The sequence below is a fragment of the Aplidium turbinatum genome, chromosome 12, assembly GCF_918807975.1.
Source record: "Aplidium turbinatum chromosome 12, kaAplTurb1.1, whole genome shotgun sequence".
Lineage (NCBI taxonomy): Eukaryota > Metazoa > Chordata > Ascidiacea > Aplousobranchia > Polyclinidae > Aplidium > Aplidium turbinatum.
The window spans coordinates 15,514,893-15,541,803 of record NC_137483.1 but is presented as its reverse complement, the minus strand read 5'-3'; the positions used below and the strand labels follow the sequence as shown (position 1 = coordinate 15,541,803).

Sequence of the window (26,911 nt, the reverse complement as noted above, 5' to 3'; positions counted from 1 at the left end):
GGCCTATGTTAAAGAATACACACAATTCACTTTTACGAGAATAAACTGTTAAACGGTTTCGCTAAGTGGCGTAGCCAGGAATTTTGAAAGGGGGGGGGGGTTTGACGGCAGTCGGGCGAAGCCCGATGGCGTCTTCGCCAAAGGCGACACCGAGCGGCGGGGGGTCTGGAGGCCTTCCCCAGAAAATATTGAAAAATTACTTTGAATTTGGTGCATTCTGAGAGCATTTTCAACAAAAAATATGGGTATAAATATTCCTGTAAAATGGTGCTGTCCGGTGGCATATCAAAAGGATAAGATCACGTTTTCTTGGGCATTTTTTGGTAATAAAGCTAAGTCTCTATGTTTTCTTGTTGCTAATTCCCAGCTGAGATATTTGAATGTTTGGTATTGGCAAAACTCGCTCTTTTAATGCAGTTTCGTTTAAAATTAGCCAAACTTTGTTTTGAGGCATAGAGACTAAAAGCATCATTCTCTATATCATGACGTCACATGCGTGACAAAAGGGGGGGTTGTAACCCCCAACCCCCTTGGCTACGCCACTGGTTTCGCTCATCTGTCCATATATGTTACCCATAACACTGAAAATTCTCTTAACATTGGCATTAGATACAGGGATAGACATTGCATACTGGACAAATTTTAACAATTTAGGTGCAGTTTCTTTCTGAAAGAAGATAGTCCACTTTTCCAGCGATGATCTTAACTTATTAGCCACATCACACATGATTGAGTAGCTGGCCTACACAGTCTATAAACAAACAGTTAAATGGCCAAACTTCTAGGCTGTTAGTTGCTCGGGCTAGTGGCTTTCAGTTTGTCAGCTACCTAGGCTGTACAATGTACACTCCACTGTTGGACTTCGTGCTGGCCAAGCCTGGCTTTGGCGAAATTACACTGGGGTAGCATAGTAGGGGTTTTTCTTCAAAGCACCAGACTCATGTGCTTTTACTCTCTAAGCAGCAGAAGTGTATAGTAGCTGGTTAACCCATGGCTATTGGCTAAAATATATTGACAGAATTGTAGACAAAAATCAATTGTCAAAATAGTGAACATGTTCGCTATCACTATTAGCAAAATAGTTTACAGTGAACATTTTCTTAAAATAGTGATTTGTTCACTAAAATAGTGAACATCTGGCAACCCTACAAGCGACACCTCTCAACAGCACCATCAACAACTGACAGACAATTTTTTTTTTTTAACAAAATAATAGTTTTTATTGCAGCCTGATACTATTATTGCTCACAGGTGTCCAATTCTGTAGTAAAATGTTGTGTGGTGTGCAATACTTCTAAGCAAACATCACACTTTTTGTCCAAGACAAAGGGGGCCCGGAATGACTTTTCGTACCCCTAGTGAAAATTTCTCTCAGAGGCCCTGGCACCGTGCTATTCTAACAACAGACAAAATAAAAAAATTTTCTCTAAAGAATACACTGCAGTTTTTTCATGTTTTTGAGCCTTTTGAAAAGTTTCCGCGCTCCTAAAACTATCCCGGGCCCGGATCCAAAAGTACCCCTTCGACTCTGTCAACTCCACTGGATCCGTGTCAAAACAGACGTTTTTTAAGCATATTTTTTGGGCACTGACTTGTCAGCTGCTTCGCAAAAAAAAACGATCATAAAGAATGAAACCGGTTTTGAGTTTTCAATGTTTTTATTCAGGGATTCATAAAAAGTATTATAAATTCCTGTTTATAAAACTAATAAAAGTATGTTTTGTATTCCAAGCAACAAAAAAATACGCGATCGGGTTAAGAATTCAGAAAAAAATTAAATATGCTAGTGCACATTTCCTTTAACATAACGTTTCAACATCCGGGACACACAAACAAAACGTATGATTATTGATTGCAACATGACCAGTGGTGCCACGCTTGTGTTTTAGCACAAGATCTTGTGTTTTTACTTTTGATCTTGTGTTCTTGTGCTTTCCGATCGATTTTCGGCTAAATCTTGTGTTTTTTGATCAAAGTCAAACTAATCGTTGCTACCATGGTTTGTTTGGAAGAGAATTAAGGACTGGCACTAAAAGGTTTCTGGTACCGTACTTAGGCATATTGACCAATTTTACTCATTGAGTTATCAAGCATGACAAAATTAGCTAAAAACTTGATCTGAAGAGAGTACGGTATGTGCTCGTCATCAGACTCAGAGGTTATATTGCTCGATACCAGATAACAAGAGCAGCGAAAAGAGTACATCAGCATCAAATAATGACAATCATTCACCAAATCCCAAAACAAAAAAGTGGTAAAACAGCCTTTTAATTGTCAATGGTTGAATGATCCTGATTTTAAAAGTTCGATATAAAAAGACAAAACTGATCGATATGTTAGTTTTTTGTGAGATTTGTGATATTAAAGTAAAGACCACGAATCGAAAGAGAACAGTGATTAGTAAGCATGTATCTTCTCTAAACTGTTGATTTCAGAGTCGTGTTATTCTTCAAATTGGCACAAAATGAGTCGCAAAGGTTCAATTTTGCAATCTTGTGCTTTTGTATCCAAATCTTGTGCTTTTTTTTCTAAAATCTTGTGCTTTTTTCGAATTTGCTGTGGCAGCATTGAACATGACAGTAGGGCAGGCATGATTATTGATTACCATACAGGACTTAGTTAATGCAGTTTGCAGTTATTTTCTCAATTTCTCTTATTATTGTGGCATGGCAAAGTTTCAATTTTGTTGTTTTTTCTTGCATTTTATAGTTTTTGTTGATAAAGTATGCAGGAAATTTTTGAATAATTGTTTTCTTTGCGTGTTTGAACTAAGCCTAGTAAGTGCAATGAATTTAATACCAAAGACTATGTAGTTATTCTGTTTAGTTTTTAAGTTATAGCGGTTTTACTCAAAAACCAAATTTGAAGGGGTGAGGAAGTGGTGGTAGGGGGGTCTGGTGACCACCATAGGCTATTTTTTTAAAAATTGAATCTGACCTGCAGGCCTCAAAATTCACGGCGGTCATGTCCGCCGTCACAGCATGTGATCTCCGCGGGAAGTACGGTATCATCTAGATCGGTCATATTTGTCCGCCTAGAAATATCGATATAAATTGTCATTGCATAGCACGAACAATTGTTGCGAATATTATACCTACATAGTTTCCTGTGCATTCTAGCGCGCATCTAGAAAATATGAATACTGTATCCCTTTGCTTCCATTCAAGCAGGAAAACTTTCGATATTTACGTTGCTTCAATGATTGATGACATTGAATCAGCATAACAAAGGTGAATTTTTCGCTGGTCAATGAGAAAATATTTACAATTAAATCGCACGCTGTAGAAATTCTTGGCTGATTGCTTGTCGCTGGTGACAAAGACTGTATAATCGCACGCTTTGCTGCTCACGCCCATTTCCATTTTGAGATTTCTGACAAAAGCATGCGCGAAATGGTGATCAGACCACAATGGGGCAAATTTTATTCAAATTTGTTTTATGGTAGCATGTTAAACACAAAGAATGTGTATAATCGCCAAGTCAGGTTTTTCATTTAGTATGACTTAGTTTAAGTAAGTAGGTGTCATCTCAATTTTACAAAACAATGCATTTTGATTGCAACCATGGCCACCAGTGTTATAGATACAGTCGAGCTGTCTTGCTTTGTCTAGAAAAATAACTAATAAAAGAAAAAAAAAATACATGTCTCTGACTCTCACTGTAAGGTCACTAGACTAAAACTTTCAGACTCAAAAATTGGATCAATCAAGAGTTGTAGGGTAACAGTTTTCTGTTTTTCTTTCAGGCAAACAGTTATTAATTTGCATGCACTGGTGTTTCACTTGCATTGAAAGCGTGCCCACAGAGTTTATGTATTTTTCTACTAAAAACAGTAAGTCACACAAACTCATAAAAAAAAATTTTGTCTAAAAAATTGTTTGATAGTAAGCCCAGCCTATGTGTAGCTATCTATTTGGTATATTTAGAATCAATGTAAAAGTCTAAGTTTGCTCCTCGGGCAATAACTTATTTCTCTGCTGTCACAGGTTTGTTACAATTCGCTTTTCTCATGTTTATCATATCATCAAGTTACACTTTGTAAGATGTCTGTATGGAATTTAATGCCAAACTTATGTGTATGTATAATCTTTTCTATCGTTGATTTATAATTTTTTCTCATTTGCATTTTTGTTTCAGCTTGTACACATAAATTTCCATTGCATAGAAGACTGGAGTCGTTTGCTTATCGTCCTTACGTTTCTACATGTCATACCAGTACAAGCACACGAAAGTGTCTGAATGGGAGCAACGACCACCATCAAAAGCTAGTTGATTTATCTGCTGATGTGCCTGTAACCTCAAAAGTATCATTTAAGAATAACTTATGTGGATGCTTAAAGACTACTAAAAAACAAAATAAAAAAAGATTTGTGTCATTAAAACACCCCTTTATCAAACGCAACTCAAGTAAACACCATTTTTTGAAAACCTCAAATACATCTTCATTGCAATGGCTCGCTATAATGTCAACAGAGATGTTCAAGATGACTTCTATCGCTACAAAATGCCAGCCATTGTAGCTAAGGTAATTGTTTTCTAATATTGAACCATATGATATACTTAAAAATTGCAGTGGGAATAATTCAAAGGGTATATACATAATACATACCATCTGTACTTAAATTTTTACAGACACCCAACCCATCCTTAAAAACAGATTGTTGCTTACATATAGTATAGATTATTCTTATTTAATATACAAATATATGCACTGGTATGTTATGTTCTTGTTTTGCAAAGTAGCAGTTCAGTGTTTAGCCTATTTTAGTGATCTTTCATGTGATCTTTTAATGATAGCAAAGTCTGTCAATTATGGGTCTTGTGTTTCATAGCATGCAAGTTCCATTAACCACAATTCAAATACAGGTTGAAGGGAAAGGAAATGGTGTCAAAACTGTAATAGTTAACATGTGTGATGTTGCCAAAGCTCTTGGTCGGCCAGCTACATGTAAGTATATTTCTAAGAAGTACGGTATTTTCTGTAATGATGATATTTTGTTTCATTTTTCTGAAATAATAATCTGCTCATTGCTCGATACCGTAATGAAAGTATGGTATATATACAATTTTTTTTTGATGGTTTCTCGAAGTTTATAATTCTTTCACAAGTTGCAACATTTATATATTTTTTTGTTTCAGACACTTGCAAGTTCTTTGGGTGTGAGTTGGGTGCACAAACTCAGTTTGACATAAAGCATGATCGCTACATCGTAAATGGTTCTCACGATAGCATGAGGCTTCAAGATATGTTAGATGTGTTCGTCAAGAAGTTTGTTCTTTGTCAGGAATGTGACAACCCTGAAACAAACATGGTATGAGCCGATTTGTTGCAGACTTCTTTTTTATGTGGCAAAAGTCATTTTGGCTTGGATGTTCTCAAAAATCCCATTTTTGGTGCTGCTTTTGTTTTTTTATTTGTAGAAATTATAATATTTAGTTTGGAGGTTTTAAGACATTTTTAAAATATTATAATTTCAAGTGTAGTTAACTAAAACAATTTTATAAATTAACAAATATTCATTTTTTAATTATTAGTAGGTACGTGAAATGAGAACCATGAATCTGCTAGTTGTTGCTTCAACAAGTATTAGTGCACATTGTGTGTGTTTGCTCTCAGGGCATAAAGATAGTTTTTGCCTTCTTGCCTTCTGACTTTATGCCTTCTTGCATTTTTTTGCCCACGTTGGCATTAAACTTGTCTCTTATCAAACTTTGCCTTCATCTGGTAGACTGGTACTATAAATTTTTTTTTCTAGAATTAGAGAAGCTGTTTATTTTAAACTTTTTGCTTTGCATTTGGCAGATAGTGAAGCGAGGCAGCATTGGACTTGTTTGCAAAGCTTGTGGCAACCAAAGTCTTGTGGACCTTCGCCACAAGCTGTGCACTTATATCATTAACCATCCCCCACAGAAGGACAAGAAAGACAAAAAGATTAAGACTAAGAAAGAGCAAAATGGTTCTAGTGAAGATGATAAAGAAATGCAAGCAAATGGACAAAACGATAAAAAGGTTTATCATCATAATCCATCGTCGGTTTGTTCCCCACTAGTGGGGGTGGCCGATTGTTTCCGCGCAGCAATTGTTTTAATCCCTTTTCTCCATTTCACCCTGTCCCTTGCATCTTCCTCCTTCAGTCCGACTTTTTTAAACTTATTCTTCACTTGTTGTTTCCACGTTCTTCTTGGACGACCGCGTTTCCTCTTCCCATACACCTTTAGATCTAGTGCCTTTCTAAGAAAACTTCCTTCCTCCCTCCTTATCACATGTCCATACCATCTTACTCCATTTGCCCTTGCCAGTTGGTCTATGGTCTCTCTCATCTCTAGCATATCCAACAATTCTTCAGTCCTTTTTTCCCTTCTCGTTTTCACCCCACACATTGCTCTCACCATTGACCTTTCCGTTTTTCTCAGGATTGCCGGTTCACTCTCTCTCAATACCCATGTCTCGCTACCATATAGCATTGTAGGCCGCACACAGCTCCGATATACTTTTCCTTTCATCCTTAGTGAAAATTTTCTGCCATACAACATTTCCCCACATTCCCTGAACTTTGCCCAGCCCAATCTTGCCCTTGTTGTCACTGCTGCTTCACATCCACCACTTCCATTTATCCGATCACCCAGATAACAGAAGTCTGTCACTGTTTCGATGCCATGGCAGACCTCATCATCATGGCCTTCCACTTCATTCCTTCCTTTACTGCATTTCCCACAAACAAAACACTTCGCCAATCTTGTTGCGGCTCTCTTGACATTAGCACATCTTGCATGTACCCACTTTCCACATTCCTTGCATTGCATTGAATTTCTCATCACTCTCTTGCCACATATTCCACAGGGATCTACTTTGCTCTCAACAACTGTTCCTTCTGCTCCACTCACCATCACTTTTGTTTTTTCAAGATTCACCTTCATACCCTTGGTTTCAAATGCTTCTTTCCATTTCTCAAACTTTCTCTCCCGATATATATTTATATGAGAGTTTATTGTCATTTGATGATCCATTCTGGTTCAGGGACTTCTCCTTTTCAAGGTAGATCTGGTGAGATGTAACTTTCACATTGAACAAAACAGTTTCTTTGCTGGGATTGCTGACAAGGTCAATACTAAACACACACTCACACAGCCTCGTTTAATTTCATAATTTATATGTGGTTTATGATTATCCAAATTCGGTTTTGTCCCCACTAGTGGGGGTAACCAATTCTTGCCTTCACTCCTATTCTCCATCTCGTTCTGTCTATTGTCTTCCTTTAGTCCGACTTTGTCCTCCTCATTCTTCATCTGTTCCTTTCATGTTCTTTTTGGACGCCCTCGTTTCCTTTTCCCATTTACGTTGAAAGTCAATGTCTTTCAAAGAAAACTTTCTAACTCCGTAGTACATGTCCATACCATCTTACTCTGTTTGCCCTGGCAAGTTGTTCAATAGTCTCCCTCATCTCAAGCACAACCAATAACCATCAGTTCTTCAGTCTTTTTTCTCCCTTCTGGTTTTTACTTCAAATGTTGCTCGTTCCGTTTTTTTTCAGAACGGCCAGTTCATTCTCTCTTAACATCCATGTTTTGCTGCCTTACAATATTGCAGGCTGCGCACACCTTCAATAGACCTTTCTTTTTTAATGAAAACTTTTTTTCCATATAACATTTTTCCACATTTCCTGAACTTTTCCCAGCCTTTCCCTTGTCACAGCTGCTTTGCATCCACCGCTTCCATTTATTTGATCAAGCAAATAGCAGAAGTTGGTCACTGTTTCCTTTCCACAACGGAAACTTTTTTACAATCCTCAACTAAATCTTTTCCTTTATCAGATTTCCCACAAATCAACGATTTGCCAGCCTTGCTGTAGCTCTTCTCGGTTTAGATGCATTATAGCACAGTATATGTAAAGTTAAATTCTGAATTCCAGAATATTATAGTTTAGTTTGAATAGGTATTCACTTCACACCCAGTAATGCAATTATGATAGGAATACACCATCTTGACCCTGGCAGCTTAACGTGAGTCTATTTGGCATAAAGTATAAAATCCGTTATACACAATTTGTCGTAATTAGATAGTTTTGCCACTTTTGAGTTTCTGTCCCATTTTTTTAAATGGCCGCCACCACTATTTACATAACTTTAATTTGTAAAAGCTTGAACAAAAAAACTGTGGCATGAGCCTCGCGTGACGTCACAAACTGTTTGTCGCTTGTCACTGAATTCACGTCTCGTCATGCATTGGTGGGCAGGTTGTGAGCAACGGGTTCGACGACGATGATTGGTCGGTTGACGTGTCACCTGAGGCTGTTGCCGGGAGACGAGTTGAGATCACATCCGGCGTGAGGAACTTGACAGTGTCCGACGATATCGAACGAACTCCAACTGAACGAGCCAACATGCTGTACGTTTTCATCAAAAAGCACATAAGCGCTGGCACTATCAACACAGTGAGTTACAGCGGTTAAATTTCGCGAAGTTTTGCTGTTTGAGAATATCTTCTGAAAACTGATTAAATGAAAACTTTGTTCAACAGCAGGTGACCAATTAGATTCATAAACCTGCTGACATTTTGTGCTTCACACCTCCGATATGTGGTTAGATTTATGTTTGCATTATGGCTTTTTGTGTTTTGAATTGGACCAAAGCATTACATTTGTTACCCTTCAATGACTTTGTTTACTTTCTGGGTGGCAATAGCAGAGAAGCCAAGCAAAGTCATTATGGGTATGTCTTGAAAATTTCGGTATGAACACACCCTTGGATGTGTTGGACGCTTGGTCAACCTTACATCCTTATAAAGTCTGAAACTGGTTCTTCCTTTCCTACCCTGCAATCAGTAATCAAAATAATTAATTAGCCACGGCCGTGCAAGCGTACATGCTTGAAACACATCTCTTTTATGGATTGTTTTTGAAATTATTTTTCTAATTGATCGAAAAACCCAGACAACAAAATCCGTCATTTTGGTCAACGTTTGCAGACGTTGAATCAATGCAAAACTGACGCATTTTTCTGTCAGGGAAGTCACTTCGTGAACAAGCGCTGCGCCAATTACTGTTCAGCCAACTGAGGTTGCCCTTCTTACAGCGCAATCGCCATGTTGAAACTACGCAAAAAAAGAATAATTTTGCTAATTGAATCATTTCATCAACAGGCTTCCAAGGAAATCGCCAACGAAGCTGACCGCCTGGAGATGAAAGGCAAAGCCCCTCTCATTCTAGTTGAACTTGTGTGCGACCAAAACATGAAAGAGCAAGTTAAAACTTTCAGAAATCACTTTCTTCGGGTGAGTTGTCATCAATGATACTTTTTGAGAAAAAAAAGCAAGGTTTATTGGTTTAAGTTTATCTTGGTTTATCACAACTCACTGTTAAGTTTTGTCGTGTGATGTCTTAAGTTAATTGTTAGAACGCACGCAACATCATGCTGTTATGTTCAATCACGTACACAGCATCGAGCAAAGGGTTTTCCGTGGCATGTTGTTTTCTCGATCTTGGCGGGTGTTTAGTTCACTTTGTATGAAGAACGTACGACGTACATTCAATAAATGTTGAAAAGCGTATTAATGGACGTGTCATTGCTTGCTAACTACCAGACATTTCTTGCTGCTTTCACTTGTCAGACGTGTACATTTTCAAGGTCGCTTGTCCGTAGATACCCAGACAGCACAAACCTTTTTTTACATTTTCCACGTCTGAAGACGTTGAATCAATGCAAAAAATGGGTATGTGAGCATTTTCACATACTAACCGAACATGTCGTCACTATTCAAAATCCATTCTATGTTTATTGACATCACTTCGCGTTATTACTAAGCATATCTTTGCAATCGTATATTCTGAAGCAAAGGATGTGCCTGAAGTGTGGAGAATTCTTGTTTTTTGTTGAACCTCATTCGGTCACGCATGGCCAGAAAACCAGCAATTGAAAATATTTTAACATAGACTTGAATGGTGTTGGCCACGTTTTTCTATCAACAGTTTGCTTTTGTTCTTGTATAGACAAGATATAAATAGAGACGTCTTGTTTTCCGTTTAAGCATTTCTCAGATGTTCTCTGATCTATAAGATTCACAAACTTAAAAAAAAAGCTTAAAATACCTTCCCCAGGCAGCAAATCTGTCCTTTTCATATTGATTCAATGTAAAAATAAAACGACTTGCTGTTTGGGTCTTATTGTTCAATTTATGCTTTCCACATCAACGCATGTGCATTAATAGAAAAGAATACACACCTGCTGAAAAAGGTTTTTTGGGTACTTCGTTTAAAAGAATTTAAACAGAACATCAAATCAAACGAGTCAATTTTCAACACTCGACCCCGCGTGGTCTATTGCCGCATAACAAGTGTTGTGTTTCAGCTGCCGTCGGCAGTTGTGGTTGCAATTTTATACTTTTTCTTTTCCTGACTCATTGGTTAATAAGTCTTAACCATCCCAGATGGAAAATATCCTCTTTTACGTTGATTCAACGTTTACAACTGGGATAAAACAGGCTCGGTCGAAATCCATCGTTGTAAACAAGCATTGCCATTTCAAGTTACTGCGTTTTAATGTTTCAGTCAGTCCACGGAATCTATTGCTTATTGGTGCAATAGCACGACACGTTTTTCCCATCGTCAACATATTGGTTTTATAGGCACGATTTCCATGTTCGTGTTTAACAATAGTTGTTTGCTCGACCACACATCCGATTGACTAGCTATAGCTATTCAGTTCACGCAGGAAGACGCTTGTGGTTTGAAATTATAAAGTTTTGGTTAATGCGCTGCTTTTCTTTAAAACAGTTTTAATAAACATCTACATTATTTTCACATTGCAAGTCCTTACCACTAACTCAACTTTGATGCTGGTTTAAAACAAATGAATAAGTAAAAGGGGTTAACGACATGGATTACACGAACATTCTACTCCATTGCAGTACTGTACCTATAATTCGTAAAAGGCTGTTTTGTTTTTCAGCTTTGCCATGGCAACCAAAAGGCTCAGAAGGCATTGCTGGGTGGATTTGAAAAGATGGTGGAACTTCATCGCACTGCGCTTCTTGGGAAAGTTGCTTTCATAGTCAAGGTCATTTTTATGCTTACTCAAATGTATTTTGTCGTAGGACATCTAGCAATGTTGACATAACGAAATCCTTTTCTTCCTTGCCACGATGAAGTTTCATGTTTAACTTAAAAAGTCGCTTTGTTGCAGTTTAGTTAGAAGGTAAGCAAATGTCCACTGGTTAAAGGCTAAAATCCCATTTACATATCAAGTACAATAAACGCCAGGTCGATCGTATCCTGGATTCCTGGCCGGGGCGACTTGACACCAATCCCAGTTTCAAACTGAATGTGCAGAAATTCACGCTTGTTAAGTTTATTGTCGAATCAAATAATTGTTTGTCTGTTCACCTAATAGTTCTTGTGCGCAGGTAAGAAAGCTTTCTTGGTTGAGCTTTTCAGCCAACTTTGTAGCCTAACTGATATTGTCTGTGCTGAATTTTAGGAGTTTTATGACCTGGACATCATTGATGAAGAGGTTCTGATCCAATGGGGCGAACATCCGAGCAAGAAGTATGTGTCTAAGGATCTAAGCAAAGCCATCCATGCCAAAGCTGCTCCGGTCATCAATTGGCTTAAAGAAGCTGAAGAAGAAAGCAGTGGTGAAGAAGAGGAAGAAGTGAGTATTTGCAGTAGCATTGACAAAGGGGCTTATGGGGTAATTTTGGACACGGACCTGAGATGATTTTAGGGGCCCCATAAGTTATGGGCCATAACCTTTCCATGGACCAGGAAACTTGAACAAACCATCGCGTATTCTTTAGATATAGCTTAATGCGTTTTTTTAAAAGTGATTTTGGGCCTTTAAAGGTGATTTTCACCTGATTTTAGGCCCGAGGATCTCATCGGTACCGACCCAAATTTTCCTCGCAACGGCGCTGAGTATTTGTGCTCACAGTTTGAATTCTGTACACTGACGAAACAGTATTCACATGATTTGCCAACGTTAAAAAACGTTTTATATCGTTTTAGATTGAGATCGAGTATAGTCACAAAGCGGGTATGCAGCTCAAGGTTGAAGACAAACCAACAATACCGATGCATGCCGGCAATGGAGATGCCGATCAGTCCGTCGGTGCCGATGTTGACGACGACGGCGATGATGTCGACATTGATGACATGACATATAACAAAGCTTAACCTAACTATTCCATTTTATTTCGTGTATAGTTGTTGTTATGCCCTAATTTACCAGTTAATTTTGATAAATTTCTCTGTTTATTCGTTGTAATGACTGATTGCTTTCAGAAGGGTCACTTAGCACATTATTTTGTGCCAATTTATAATATTGTCGGTAACTCACTGAATTTTGTCACAAAATATTTGCTGCTGCGAACATCTCAAGCAGTAGCGTAGCCAGGAATTTTGAAAGGGGGGGGTTTTGACGACCCAGCGGCAGGGGGTCTGGGGGGCCTCCCCCAGAAAATTTTGAAAAATTACTTTGAATTTGGTGCATTCTGAGAGCATTTTCAACAAAAATGTGGTTACAAATATTCCTGTAAAATGGTGGTGTCTGGTGGCATAGCAAAAGGATAAGATCATGTTTTCTTCGGCATTTTTCGGAAATAAAGCTAAGTCTCTGTTTTCTTGTTGCTAATTCCTGGCTGAGATGTTTGGTATTGGCAAAACTTGCTCTTTTAATGCAATTTTGTTTAAAATTAGGCCATTTTTTTTAGACTGAAAGCATCATTCTCAATATCGTGACATCACACGCGTGCCAAAGGGGGGCGGGGGGGTTGTAACCCCCAAACCCCCCCCTTGGCTACGCCACTGAATTCTCAAGTAATGCTTAACTGGAGTGCTGCTACATTTATTAAAGTTGTGACGCAAAAGAACAGTGTGAGGATGTAAACAAAGTACATTTTAGAAACCGTGCACCGGAGAGTGAATGATATAAACATTCCATAGATGTTGACACGTATGTCATAGCGGGAAAAAATTTGAAATGCGTGTCGGTGGTTATAGAAAAAATATCAATATAAACTATTAAATCTCAAAATTACCTTTCTGTCTTTTTTTCACTTGTTAAAATACTCGTCTTGTATGTCATAATCACAATTGACCTGATGACAAAGTACACCATTTGTTTTGATACGTTTTCAAAGTCGCTTGTAGCGGGCACTGAAAGCCTGAAACGGAGAAATATTGTACATTGCGTTGGCTCTCAGCAGTAATGGTTTCCTTTCCCTTCTTGTACAGAACTTTTGTGTTTTGCTTTTTCCAGTTAAAAAACAGTCGCCTGTTTGCGTTACTACAACGTCCCGCAAGCGTTAAATAGACGCATTGAGAGCGAAATTTTTAACTGGTGCGGTGTCCAATAAAAAGAAATTGCAAAAACTTTAATCTGGTTTTGTTGTGTGATTGATGTGGCAACTTCAGAAGGAAACCTGGACACACCCACAATAATGTTTTTGTATGCCGCTGTTCCATCGCAGATATGCTTTACAAAGCAGTCATTGCAGCCGATCACATTACTGTGCATTCTTTTGCTCTGGTGTCAAGCAGGAATATAAGAATCACTTCAAAAAGTCTTTGGTATGACGAAGCAGAATATCAATCCCACATGTGGTGATCCAGAGACGCACACTTGAACTAACAAGCGGAAAAATACAATAAAGTGACAAAGAAACTTCAACTGCAAACAATGATAATATTTCACCTTTGTTAGAACATCGGTTTCACCGTTTGCTCAGTTAACGTTCCTACTTGAAAGGTCGTGCAACAAAGGGAGGAGCGTTGATTGACTACTATTGTAATCAATGATTGATTGTGGGAATCCGTCCTTGGACTGAGAAAACAGTTTCGCATAGCCTACTTCGAATCAGCTGTTCTCGCAAAGATTGAAAATGAATGGGGAGAGGATGCCTTCAAGTTGGAGAAGTGTGTTGGCATCACTGTACAAGGGTAAAGGTAATGCAAAAGAAGGCTATAAACACCTGAAGATGCCATAAAAGTGATCAAAAGAGTAGGCTATATGAAGAACGTATCGGCAAGAGAGTTGAAATTTTCTACATACAAATAATTTTATATGTCTGGTATCAACACTCAATAATATGCCAGGGGCGTAACCAGCACAAAAATTTTGGAGGGACAAGCAAGTATTATTGCACATGTCAGTTAACTACCCCCCCCCCCCCCCCCGGCTGATTAGGGGCCTACACATTTTACTCCGTCTAATGTTTTTGACTTAAAAAAAATTAATACAGAAGCTCGATAATAATCAATAGCTTAAATCATGCAAGTCCGTATTTATTGCCTTACAATCCACCGACTGGAGGCCTACCTGCTACCTCCATCTATCTATGATCTAAGAGCCCACTTATATTTAGTAGTTTGTGCAGCGTTTATACAAAAAGTTAAATCTTTTTCTTAGACATTTAATAACTGAAGATGGGAGGTGTGAACATGAAATTCTAAGACGGATAGAAATTGCAAGAACTATATTTGGAAAAATGAAAAATGTTTTAATCAATCAAAGTTTAAGTTTATCAATTCGTCAACGCATATTAAAATGCTATGTCTGGTCAACCCTTTTATACAACTCTGAAACTTGGACAGTGTCACAAAAAATGGAGAAACGGATCGATGCCTTCGAGCTCTGGTCATACAGGCAAATGTTAAAAATTTCATCGAAACAAAAGATCACTAACGATGAAGTAAGTTATTATCCAAATTTAATTCAAGCAAAATTCTCTTACAAATAGTCAAAAGAAGAAAATTAAAGTATTTTGGACACACAATAAGGCAAAACTCGTTACAAAGATCATTAATACAAGAACAAAATGACGTACCTTAAAATATAAAAAAGCTGTCGACGGTGTTTCCAGAAAAGTCATCTGGTGAGAGCCTGAAGGTAGAAAGAAGCGGGAGCAGTGATAAAAATGAATTATAAATGGAAGCAGCTGACTCGATGACTGATGGTCTTTCGCAGTTTCCTGTCTTTTGTGGAATCTAGTTTGTAATGGCGTTATTGTATTCAGGGGCGCCGGAACGATTTTTGACTGGGGGGAGGGGGGGGCAAGATTACGAAAAAAGGGCACTTTTGTTTACTAAAAGGCCAATTTTTTTTCAAGTTTTGAGATAAGATATAGCGATAATGCTAATCTATCAGCTCACTATGTAGGCTATTGAGTAATGATAGCCTACAAGTGTCCGGTATACAAAAAAAGGGCATCATGCCATGTTATAGGCTAATGATGTAACCTACTGTCAAGCCTCAAAGCAGCCTGCAGCCATGGCCGCCAAGTAGTGCTTGAATGACCGCCAGTGCTACCTCTTCAATCGGCCAAGTTTGGCCGCCGGTCTCTTCTAGCCAATTATTTAATTTCGCAATAGAATGATCGTGGATTAACTGTCGAAAATATGTAGTATCAAAGAGTGACGCAAAATTAGGTCAACGCGTCATAATCGCCACTGTTGCATTGTGCGGGAATATTTGTTATTGATGGAATATATCCATCTGCGATCACCAGCGCTGTAAGTCTTGTTTGTAATTCCCGACGTTTATTTTAAAAAAGTCTTAATCCAAAGTGCTAATTTACATCGGCTGGCAATATTGTCGTTTTTACGTCGATTTGATGTTGTCGGACATTGAATCGTTGTTAAAAAGGAGAACTAGGTTAGTTGACATCCAAGGGGAAAAATTTTTTGATCATAAGTTATTTTACAAAATTATGCTTCTTATGTCCTTCACATCGTTGAAATACTTATTTTATTACCTTGCCGTCATCGTCAACACATGTCGAACGTTGTTTTTCGTTGCTAAAAAGAATTCTAGGGGAGTGGCGAACTTCTTTAAAATCAGCCACATTGAAGACACTCGTGCGAGTGTCGTTAGGTGGTCCCTCACTACTGGATTACAATCCCGAAAAAGCAGTTACTGCGTGGTGCAACGATTCTATTGTAGGACGTCGCCCAGACTTCAACAACGCTAAGTGATCATTTTAGCATTGTTGCAAGTTTAATTTTATTTACTTGTGCTATCGTTATTTTGGCCTCCAAGCACGCAGATTTAGCCGCCGAGAAGGAGCTCCCGGTAGGCCACGATGGCTGCCGAAAAAAAAACGAGTTTTAAGGCCTGTAGCATACTGTGTTGCAGTTGCAAATTTTGTGCCGTAAATATTATTTTGAGGCAAAAATGAAAAATTATAAATAGGCTAAAAGCGAACAGCAGAAATTGTTATATTGCAAAATGTGCAGTAGCTTACATGACTTTAAAAGGGCACCATTGCCCCCCTGCCCTTCTATCTGCAGAAAAATTGAGGGCAGGGGGGGGGCATCCGTCTTCAAAGTTTATGGAGCAAAAAAAAATTCTTTTTTTGTAGACCAGTGTAATCAATTCTTTCTGTCTGCTTTGATAGCTTGAGACCAAGAAGTGCTAGTATATTCGTGGCGGTTTCTTCCGACAAGATAAGGACAGACAAGTTTTCGTTCAAGTGACTCAGTCATGGTGTGGACTAAGATCTTGTTGGAAGCTGTTACTTCTCGTGCAAGCGACAATAGAAAGTCGTAAGAAAAATAAAAATTCATCTCGCCATATGAGAAAGCGTTTGTATTCGTCCTTATGTTGGCTACTGCGGACGGACGTTGAAAACAAGTTTCCATTCTAAAAAAAAATGTAATTTAAGATCGCATACAAGAAATTGCAGTATAAATGTAAGCTGTTTATATAATTATATATATCTTTTTTTTGCATCAGACCGATAAGTCCATATTAATTACCATACATGCAAAAAGACAAAAACAAACAATTCAAGAATAATCACAATAACTCCGTTAACAGATAATGCTGTTGCGGAGAATTGTTAACGAGTAAAGCTGCAAATGACACATTTGAAATACGAAGATTTGACAAGAGCATCAGAATTGCGGAGAGCGTCTGCAGATAAGATATTGCAGATAACCATTGCAAGCAATTTAGCTATCTTACCTTGCAAAACTGTCCGAATACCAAACATAGTCAAAGTCTTTTGTTTCCATGGCCCCAATAATGTGACATATACACCGACCAGACATAATGTCTTTTTCAGGCGGACTGGGTGTTACATAAGGATACTGTCGCTGTAGTTTTCGTCGTTCCATTTCGTCACTTGTACCTTGCAAGTCGCATAACTTTGTAAAGGCCCATCTTTTAGTTTCAACTCGTTCTCTCAAAGTTTCAAGTCTAAAAAATAAAGTTGATTGATTGTAGAAAGTATAAAGTACTACATGCCGCTTGACGATATCCTCGGAGTGAGAAAGCCTTTTTGAAAACTTAATCTTCGCATGGGTGTAGACTATTTGCCTCTGAAATGTCGAGGCTTTGAATCACTGACACACACTCGTCGTCACCGAGATTGACAGAGTGAAATTTCCGCTTGATTTTGAAGCGTTGTTGTATGTAAATTATTCGATAGACAAGGTGCCGCTGAATGGAGATTGAAGAGCAGTCCTTAAAACGCGTTGCTCAAGCGCACACCCTGAAAGTCGAACAGACGCCGCTTAATCAGTGAGGCGCTTAGCCATCGACGATTCTTAAAATACAGGTCACAAATAAAGCACAGAAATGCGATAACACTATTTTTGCAAGCCGGCTGCATTGCCGAGTGGTGAGAGCCGTGGAACGACAATCGAAAGGATGTCGGTTCGACACCGCTCAAGAGCATGCGGCTGTGTCGTTGGCAAGACACTTAAAGGCATGCCTGAAGGTGGACAGGCTGGACACGAAGATTGGCTTCCTTGCCTTCCCGTTCACTTAATCTAAATCTTCAACCACCGGGTGTAAGCCTGGATACGACAAACTGCAATCGGCATACTTGTTATAGTTGAAGCGGCTTCCCTTTCTTTCTTTATGAGCCAGCCCGGCACTAAGAACAACATTCTTCCAGTGCTCCACGTACGGATGGACATCTTCAATAGCTTCCGGATCAATGGCCTCAAAACAGTCCCTTGGGTTCTGCCGGTTGTTCATCCACCTTTTTAAGTGATAACCAGACCACTCTTTCCACGAGAAAGGTCGACTCTCGTCACCTAGGTTGGCTAAAAAAAGTGTAAAAGTACGTTGATAGCAACATAGACTCAGCGTACTGTTTGCGAGCACTTTAAGTCACATGGAACACGAACTTTTAATTCATAAATAACAAACTCGGACCGTTTCTTAATTTTGATGAACTTTTCTAAAATTGCGTGTAAAAAAACAAAGAACACGAGGATATGTGCTGTGCTCTTGATAGATGTGGAACGAACGCCCTTGAGTTGTGCAAGGCTCTCTCCACTCGGCTAAGTAGGGGACAAGTACTGAAGTGAAAAAAGTGGACAAGAAGTGAAACCCTGTCACAATGTAGTGTTTTTCGTCTTACCGTGCGAGGTGCATGAGGATGCCATTGCATCCAACAGCCACTCCCGTTCATCATCCAAGCCAAACAAAAGCTTCATCGCAATGATGAGAAGGGAAATCGCTACCAGCTCAGGTTGGTAAATCTCATCTAAAGTACTTTTCTCTTTGCGACATCTGGATAATGGCAACATAAAATTAAAAACAAAGGCACGGCTCACACCACACCAAAGAAGAATGGCAAGACGAAATAGTTTGCCAAGTCAGCGTCCAGCATCCGCTTATATTGATGAAATGGTGGTAGAGTGGCGCAGTGGTTAAGCCGCTTGCTTTCCAATCATGGTTCAACTGCCGCCTCAGCTGGTTGTTAAAAAACACAGCTCATCTCTACCCAGGACATAATAAATTGAGTGGCATAGCTGTTGATAGAAAGGCGACAGAGAGAAAGGGACTGGCCACTCTACTTTCGTTAATGCAGAAAGCTAAGTATAATGAGAACTTTATATTCTCATCTACGGATGCTTGGATTAAATCATTGTGCTTCACTTTGTGCTATCTTTATGGTATTTCCACATAAGTGCTTCAATCGAGGTAGCCTTTCGCCCAAATATTGTCAACATTTTGTTGTAACAATATTTAAAGTCGAACTCTTACCTTTTGTAAACGAAATCACTTTTTTTCACTAGACAATCCACAAATGCACAAAAAGAAAAAGGCAAATTCAGTTCGATGACGTAACGAGCGACCAATTGCTGAACATCAACGTCGGGAAGAGGTTCCGGGAATTTCAAAAGCTCGACAATGGTCATCGTCTCCCTGGATATCTGATGAAAAGAATGCTAACTGTGACAGGAGGATGGAATGAGTGATTGTGATGGGAGAATGCATGTGATGGTAAGGTGCGTGTGTATGTCGCTATTTCTCAGTTTCTGGTCAATTTATTAAAGCGGGATAAACTGAATGATAGAAGCATTTGCTTTAACGAACAAAGGATGGGTATCAATTTATCTTTGGACAGGCTCAACAAGAAGTGAATCAGTGAAAACTTCCAACTGAACGATTAAGAGCTACATAAGTTAGGTTACAGGAGATTGTTGTTGTTGATGCTTAGTGTTTGACCAGCAAAGCTTGGAATCAACCCCAACAACCGGAAAACATGGAAAAAGAAACTGCAAAAACTGGCAGACCCCTGCTGGAGGGGACAAACGCCAGGTCTCATATAATAAAAAGGAAACGAATGGATGATGAAATCTTGGAGTAATAACACTCCGCTGATGTGACATAAACGTGTAGATTTGAAAAATTCTACAGAATTAACTATTCCCGATGTAACCTACCAGCTTGTAAGATGGAGTTGAAGATGTTGTAAAAGAACCCAAGTCATAATCAGTCAGTTTCATGTGAGGAAGGAGCGACTTTACACAATCTGAAAACATTGCCCTTCTTGTAACAAGTCAACTTGATTTGCAATAAAGTTAAGCTAACGATTTTCCGCCACATCAAACCAAAGGCTTTTAAAAGGACATTACCCCATATTTCTACTTGGATTTTCAGTGAGTATAACTATAAGATCTAAATAATAAACAAATAAGACATAAAGAAAACAAATAAACATAAAGAAAGCAGTGTGTGACACTGAACGCATCGCATGATTGAGATAAGCGTAAGATATATATAAAAAAAATGAAACAATTTGTACAAAGCAGGCACGACATACCAATGTAGGGTAAATATCCTTGTTTTATCCAAACAATTAAATCACCGATAGTGACTGGCTCCCTACACCACTGCAGAGCAATGTTTAGGAGGACGGCAAGAGTAGACAATTTCAGGCAATTGTTGTTACTTTCGTTTGGTAACAAATAGGTTTTCCTGCGATATGTCACATGATTAAGATTAAGTGAAGTTTGGTTCCAACTTCCCCCAGTCAAATATCACAAATGAGTCTTTATTTGCAAAAGATCAAGATGTTAGAGTCTGAAAGGTTGCACAAAGTTGGTACATGGCTACATCGTGTGAGAAGCTAATCATCGCTTAATTCATGTTGTTTTTTTTACAACTTTTTTTCTGCAACACAACTCACCTCTAAACTCATCATCGAAGATCGCATTCTTGGACTCAAGTGATCTTTTAAACCGTATTTACTCGACTATAAGACGCAGAATTTTATACTAAATGTTAACGCACAAAGTCGTGGTGCAACTTACACACGAACAATTTGAAAGTGCGACTTACACATTTCACCAGGCCTGAGTTAAGAGTGTGACTTATGCTCGAACAAACACGGTAACTCACCTTCCACGCACTTTTGCGCTGTCATTTTTTTCAGCTGTTGACACGGGAAGAGACTTCGAACTAGTCACGGACTCGTTAGATGAGGAGGAAGATTTCTCATCACTCGCTAACGAAAACCACTCTTCATCGGATCGCCATAGTCGATCTGGAATATATCCTTTTTATAACTGCAGACAGTGCACACCGTTTCGGCCTTCCGGCGTCCTCAGTGCAGTAGGTACACTGGGTATGGCCACGGAGATATATACCTCAGCGTGACGTTTTCCCATTTGTGGAACCCAAGCTTCTTTTTATAAATGCATACGGCTGTATCGACACTGTCTGCTTTGCAAAGTGGTGAGAAGCAACGCATATCTGCGATGGATATAGCGCTATATAAAAATACACATTATTATTGTTATTATGGCCGGTGCAAGCTTTAACAAACTGTCACATTACAAGATTACGGTCCACGACCTTCCCGGGAATCGTGATCGTGACAGTTGGCAGCTTTAAAGCAGACATTTGGCAAGATAAAAGATGTCAAAATAAATAATTCTTCGAGAAAAGTAGGTTTGGTGAACTGATTTAGCCATGTATTGCTAACAAGCGTGTGTTTGATAAATAGCTCTCTGATACCGCTTGTAATTTCTTTACTTGCCATTCTTTCGGACAAACTTTCCAAGAACAAAATGTCCTTTAGTAGATGGACTAGCGAGGATATTGAACAATCTTACATGTTTTGTTACAAGTGGTGTGTGTCACTCTCTTCCCAGACAGCAAATCAGTTTTTTACATTGTTTCAACGTTTGCAGAAGTTGAATCACTGTAAGAAATGACTGATTAGCTGTGTAGTGTGTGGATTGTACCTTCATTGAGCAAAGTTTCAAATTTCTTCCTTTTAGCGCTTCTTTTTTTCGGTGCATCAACATCCGAATCGGATTCGGACAGAGTCTGCCGAAACCTAAAACAGGGAGTACATACTGTGACAGTCTGTGACACGTGCAACAGGTAGTTAAACAGGGAGTACTGTGACAGTCTGTGACACGTGCAATAGGTAGTTAAACCGTATCGTCTTCATTTCGAATACGGCACAACGCATGGTACACGTTTAGATAATGAGAAGTGCTGCAAAAGTAAGGTCCCACTTAAAGCGGAAGATCACAGTTCTTACAACGAACTTAATAGAGCAATACAAAAAAATGAAAGCAATTCCAAAAAGGAGTATCTTTTACCTTCGTTTTCGCGATCTTGTACGGGATGCAAACCGGATTTTTAAAAATGTATTATCTCTCTCTGGAAAAACACTATGCTTTAAACATTTTGTTCCAAATTTTCCACTGAGAAACTTGTCCCTAAACGTTGTGCTGGCTTGGATGGGCTTCCTCAGTGCTTTTATAGTGGGATCAATAACAGCAAACCCGTTTATTTGAATGAATTTAAACCATATTTGTTTGACTACATCACGCAATTCAGGGGAACAGCCAAGACGAATAAGAGCATCGACTTGGGATTTCAATATCACCTGCAAAATAAGTAAATAGCATTCGGTATTCACAAACGGAAAATTTGACACCGCTTCTATAGAACCAACTTACTAGGCCTATGCTGTGAGACATGGTGATTAGACATTGTTTTCTTAGAACAATAAATAAGAGACTTTCTTTCAGAGTTTTGGGAAGCTTGAAGTAGAGATCAACAATTAGTTTATGACATTTTGTTGTGGCCGATTCGGTGGGAGACGATCGCTTCTGTGCTGACGTTTTCGTAATTTGCGTATCTGTGATGTTTGTTTGGAGCAGTGATGTACGCGCATACAAAAAATATTGACGCCCTCAGCGTAAACGCAAACGTTCGAAAAACCATACGCCGTATGCGTCAACGTAACTTGTAAAAAAAGTTGGCGGCGTCAGCGCATACTCTAGCGTAAACTCATTTTGTTTGCTAAGTGCCAAACATTCACACGGTATAAACCACTCGAAACAAACAAGTTTTTTTTTGAATTTCCACGAAGAAACACAAGCATCTGAAAGTGTTCATCTGACATTTTGCTGCGTTTTGGTTTCAATATGTCTTTGCCCATTGAAAACATTCTTTCAACTTATTCAAAATTTGGAAAGTTTGATAAAAAAATGCAAACAACAGCTAAGACATTAAAAAGTATGCGTTGACGCTATGCGCTAAAAAACCGCAAAAACTTTACGGCGTAGCCTCAAGTGACAACTATCCAAAAAAATGTGGCCACAAGCGTTAGCGTAAACAAAAAGTCTACGCCGCAAATCTACGGCGTAGAATTTGCAGCGTATAAATACATCTCTGGTTTAGAGAAATTGCAGAAAACATTTGTAGGTAGGCGGCTCCCATTTTATGCAGTGTTACAGTAAGCTGAATGTATATTAGCTGCTATCTTGCAAGTAGCCGCTCGATTATGAAACTGGTAATGAATGAGCATTTATGTCATTCAGCATCAGAGGTGGGCACCCGCTACTTTTAAAGTAGCGCGCTACCCGCTACCGCTACTTGGGCCAAAGTAGCGCGCGCTACCGCTACCCATTTACAAAAGTAGCGCGCTACCCGCTACCGCTACTCGGGCCAAAGTAGCGCGCGCTATCGCTACTTCTTCCGCTACTTTTGTCTAAAATGACAGTAGGAAACACTCAAGTCTCTAGCGACGCAAAAATGACCATGAAAACGATAGCGACGCAAAAATAGACCGTATGGTCGTCTCATTGTCTCCCTGTCAGTATAAGAACTAATGTAAATTTGCATTGTGTATATTAATTGCATATTTCAAACATGTACCAATGTTCCTGTTACTGACAAATAAAACATTGATTGATTGATTGAGAGTCACTAAGTCCTGCCCGCTTTCGCTTAAGCACATCTTTTCCAACAGAGTAAAGTCTCTCCACCACAGCACTGGAAGGAATGGGGGTGTTGTGTTTAATGAACAGATGTTTTAACTCGGTATTCGAAAAGCTCAAGGACTTGCTCTTGTCCGAAAAAAAGGCGTCCACAATTGTTGCTTCCTTCTGCACCGACGTTTCACGGGATGGCACAAACACTCCAAAAAATAGATCCTCGGAGTCATGACTGGTGTTGGTGTCACTCTTCTCGGTATCAACCTGGCTTGATGTCTCCCGCAACAGTTGAATTACATCTGTCTTGACTTTTTCTCGCAGTGCGTCAGCATCATCCGTGGAAACGTAGTGCAGAAATTGTAGCCACGACGTCTTGAAGGAGGGATGGAGACATGATGCCATAACGCATTTCATGTTGTTGAAGCACTTGTTGAATTGTTTCTTCACCCCTTCAAGGACTTTCACTTTCAATTCCTCACAAGTCACAAGATCACTGATCTCGGTCAACTTTTTCCCGCAAATTGTGATGGTTGGAAGCAAGACTCCGTAATATGCCTTGGGCTCGCCCTGGAGAATGTCTAAAGCCTGGCAGATAGGCTTCATCACACGGAGATATTCGTCGAAGAAGTTGACGTCAGCTAGAAAAGACCGAAACTTTGCAACCAAGACGATTATATAGCTGTTTGACCACGCCAATATTGCAAAAAAAAACAAGCATTTTTTTCAATTTAAATTAAAAAGTAGCGGGTAGCGGGAGTGCGACTGAAAAAAAGTAGCGCCTCTCCCGCTACCGCTACTTTGGAATAAAAATAGCGCCGCTACTGCAGCCGCTACTCCAACTAAAAAGTAGCGCCGCTACAAAAGTAGCGCGCTACTGCCCACTTCTGTTCAGCATACTGTGTCAAAATGAACTTCTGAATAGGCCTAGCTGTTTTTCTATGTGCTTGTCGCTGTTCGTCTCCACAAAGGTATTTCTTTCCTTTAAATTCCAACCTTTACGACGCCAATCTAGCGCAGTTGTTGTGAAATAAAATGGGAGAAGTGACCGGTGTTAATTATGTTACTTTTACGTCACAGGTTAGAACTACTGCTAATAATCATGTTTTATTTTGTGCCAATTGTAACAACATACAGCGCGGGTGCTCTGGAGCGGTGTCAAACCTACGTCCTTTCGAACGTTACGCACACATTCTTACCACTTGGCCACGCAGCAGCAAAACAGAAGGTGTGCTGAAATGGTCATCTGCAAAGTACTGTCTACGAATCGGCGTCACCAAAACTACGTATAAGAACTAGCTTAGTTGCTCTTTTGTACCTTCTGGGATAAAAATCGTGCCAGCAAAATTTTAACGTCTACTAGTCGCGGTCTCAATAAGTGACCGACATCTAGTCTGAAACTATCTATACACACAGGCTTCGCAGAGGTACAAACCCGCGATAATGACTGGAGGCCGACAAAATTTTGATTTTGAAGTTTATACGTTTTTGTTTCTTTGAAGTGATAATTTTGCGAATAAAAATTGCCAAATTTGATCATTGACTTTCAAATCACTGCAACACTCCTGGTTTCACTTAAAAAAAGTGACAAACTTTCCATTTTACCAGTGTTGCCAGATGCTCTACAAATTTCCAACACAAGTGCCAAAGTCTAGTCCAGTATTTATGGTAAAAATAGCGCAAAAATAACCCAAAATATACATAAAGACTATATTTAACAACTATTGCCCAGATTAATATTAATTGATACTAGCGATTCTGACTGCTGTCGGCCTCCAGTCAAATTTGAAGCTCGCCCGTAAGCAAGGCCTGTATATATAGGTCTCCATGTCTAAAGGAAATTGAGCAACAAATATATCCATGCTGTGGGCCACACTCAAATACAGAATACACATTAATATACAATGTATCTTTAGTTGCCTCAATAATAATTGTTGCACCTGAAAACCTTCTACAGTGTACCAGGGCTTCCCCCTGTCTTCTTGATCACAAGGTTTAGTGGATTTTCGATTCTTCTTCTTGGTTTTTCGAAGTCTTCTGGAAGCAACACCAGCAGTTCTATCAACGTCTTCTTCAATAACATCCTGGGATTGAACATTGCATTCTTGACAAAAGTACAATCCGTTGAGCAATTCAAATTCTTCACCACCGCAGTTTGGACAAACAGGCATATCGGCCTTCAGCTGGTAACTACAAGCATGATGACCAAGCAAAATGGTAGAATGTTAGCACCATTCCTAAAACGCAGTGTTGGTATTTTTGAAAATCTTCACTCTAGATAGCCTACTCTGCCTATCTTGTATAATTGTATACTCAAATACCTACACATCATACCCAGTGTACCAACTGCACTGATGAGGCCATTTAAGCCAAAACGATGTGCCACTGTCTGCAGTTATACCTATCATATAAAATTATATATTATGCATAAATCACATTTTCAAAACATGGTAATTTTACTTATGAAGCTGGCATTTCGGCGTTTTTTCCATGATGCATTTTTAAAATACGATTAAATTTCAAACGTAGCGCTTTTCCAATTTCCACTAGTACAAATTAAAAGTTATTTTTGAAATACACTACTCTTTTATTTCTACTCAGAGCGGTACAAGTCTCTAAAAAAAACAAATAAGGCGTTTTCTTAATCAATGCTATGATAAAATTAACAATTCTGTTTTGTTTTAAGACCTTGATCAAGCCACAAAGATGTCATTCGCATTTGTTGCATTCACAAACATGGTTTCCCAAAATAGAAATTCAGCAGTGGTCACTTTTTGTGTTCAAGTGCAAAGTGAAAGGCAGCTCGCTTAACTTATATGTTACCTGAAAAATCATATGCAGTTTGTTTTTTAAAAAAACAAGAAACAAGCATTGTTTGTTTGTAAGGAATTAATGTAAAGATAATGTTTACTTGAAGAGCTAAAAAATGAGTTTACTTATGCATAATTAGGCCATTTATATAAACACACATGGTCATAAGACTGCTGATAACATCTTTGATACATTCACAATTCAGTCAGAAAATCAGTCTTTCAAATGACATTGCGTTGAACAATGTCTGCAGATTTTAAATCAATGCAAGATGACTGATTTGCAGGCTTGGAAATTAGTTCAACATTCAAAAACTGTGACCTAGATGCAACATGGCAAGCCGCAGTGTGTAAAGTAGGGTGGAGTGAAAAAAACTTTTTCTGTCATATTAATGAAGAGGGGTGTTAAAAGGGTGTCATAAGGTCTAATATTGACTTTAAAATTATTTTTTTGACGTGGCACCCAAAATCGAGCGTGCCACCCAGCCCCATGGGTCACGCAAAGGTCAAAATCCACGAAAACAGCGTAACTTTTTTTATAATGCTCCTAGAAAGCTGGGAGTAGGCTTAAAAGTTGCAGAACAGCTATGTTCCTATATGCTCTAAAAGAACATTTTGTTCTAAATGCAT

At 38.9% G+C, this 26,911-nt stretch overlaps 2 protein-coding genes across 2 annotated transcripts; one reads left to right on the top strand and one right to left on the bottom strand.

Annotated features, from left to right (window-relative positions):
• The first annotated feature begins 3,743 nt into the window (after window positions 1–3,743).
• LOC145781364 (eukaryotic translation initiation factor 5-like) lies at window positions 3,744–13,364 on the top strand. Its single transcript, XM_082593149.1, has 10 exons — window positions 3,744–3,832; window positions 4,138–4,525; window positions 4,867–4,948; window positions 5,140–5,312; window positions 5,804–6,010; window positions 8,235–8,432; window positions 9,140–9,271; window positions 10,945–11,052; window positions 11,473–11,646; window positions 12,000–13,364. The coding sequence occupies exons 2-10, from the start codon at window positions 4,451–4,453 to the stop codon at window positions 12,165–12,167; spliced, it is 1,317 nt and encodes a 438-aa protein (XP_082449275.1). The 5' UTR covers window positions 3,744–3,832; window positions 4,138–4,450; the 3' UTR covers window positions 12,168–13,364.
• An 819-nt stretch (window positions 13,365–14,183) lies between these two features.
• Window positions 14,184–26,911, bottom strand: LOC145781363 (TATA box-binding protein-associated factor RNA polymerase I subunit B-like). The gene is made up of 12 exons (XM_082593148.1): window positions 26,160–26,911; window positions 25,412–25,708; window positions 21,849–22,138; window positions 21,483–21,577; window positions 20,635–20,779; window positions 20,057–20,211; window positions 19,677–19,765; window positions 18,994–19,163; window positions 18,365–18,516; window positions 17,822–18,044; window positions 16,957–17,190; window positions 14,184–16,632 (listed from the first exon to the last, which is right to left on the bottom strand). Exons 2-12 carry the CDS (start codon window positions 25,640–25,642, stop codon window positions 16,362–16,364), a joined length of 2,055 nt encoding a protein of 684 aa, XP_082449274.1. The 5' UTR covers window positions 25,643–25,708; window positions 26,160–26,911; the 3' UTR covers window positions 14,184–16,361.

Bases quoted from the DNA above. Each gene is read 5' to 3' on its own strand.
- LOC145781363 (XM_082593148.1), bottom strand. From the start codon at position 25,642: ATGCCTGTTTGTCCAAACTGCGGTGGTGAAGAATTTGAATTGCTCAAC. The intron at 22,139-25,411 runs GTGCAACAATTA...CTTATTTTGCAG, and splicing joins ACACTGTAGAAGGTTTTCAG to GTGATATTGAAATCCCAAGT. The intron at 20,212-20,634 runs GTGAGTTACCGT...GACATATCGCAG, and splicing joins AGCGCAAAAGTGCGTGGAAG to GAAAACCTATTTGTTACCAA.
- LOC145781364 (XM_082593149.1), top strand. From the start codon at position 4,451: ATGGCTCGCTATAATGTCAACAGAGATGTTCAAGATGACTTCTATCGC. The intron at 8,433-9,139 runs GTGAGTTACAGC...TTTCATCAACAG, and splicing joins GCGCTGGCACTATCAACACA to GCTTCCAAGGAAATCGCCAA. The intron at 11,053-11,472 runs GTCATTTTTATG...GCTGAATTTTAG, and splicing joins AAGTTGCTTTCATAGTCAAG to GAGTTTTATGACCTGGACAT.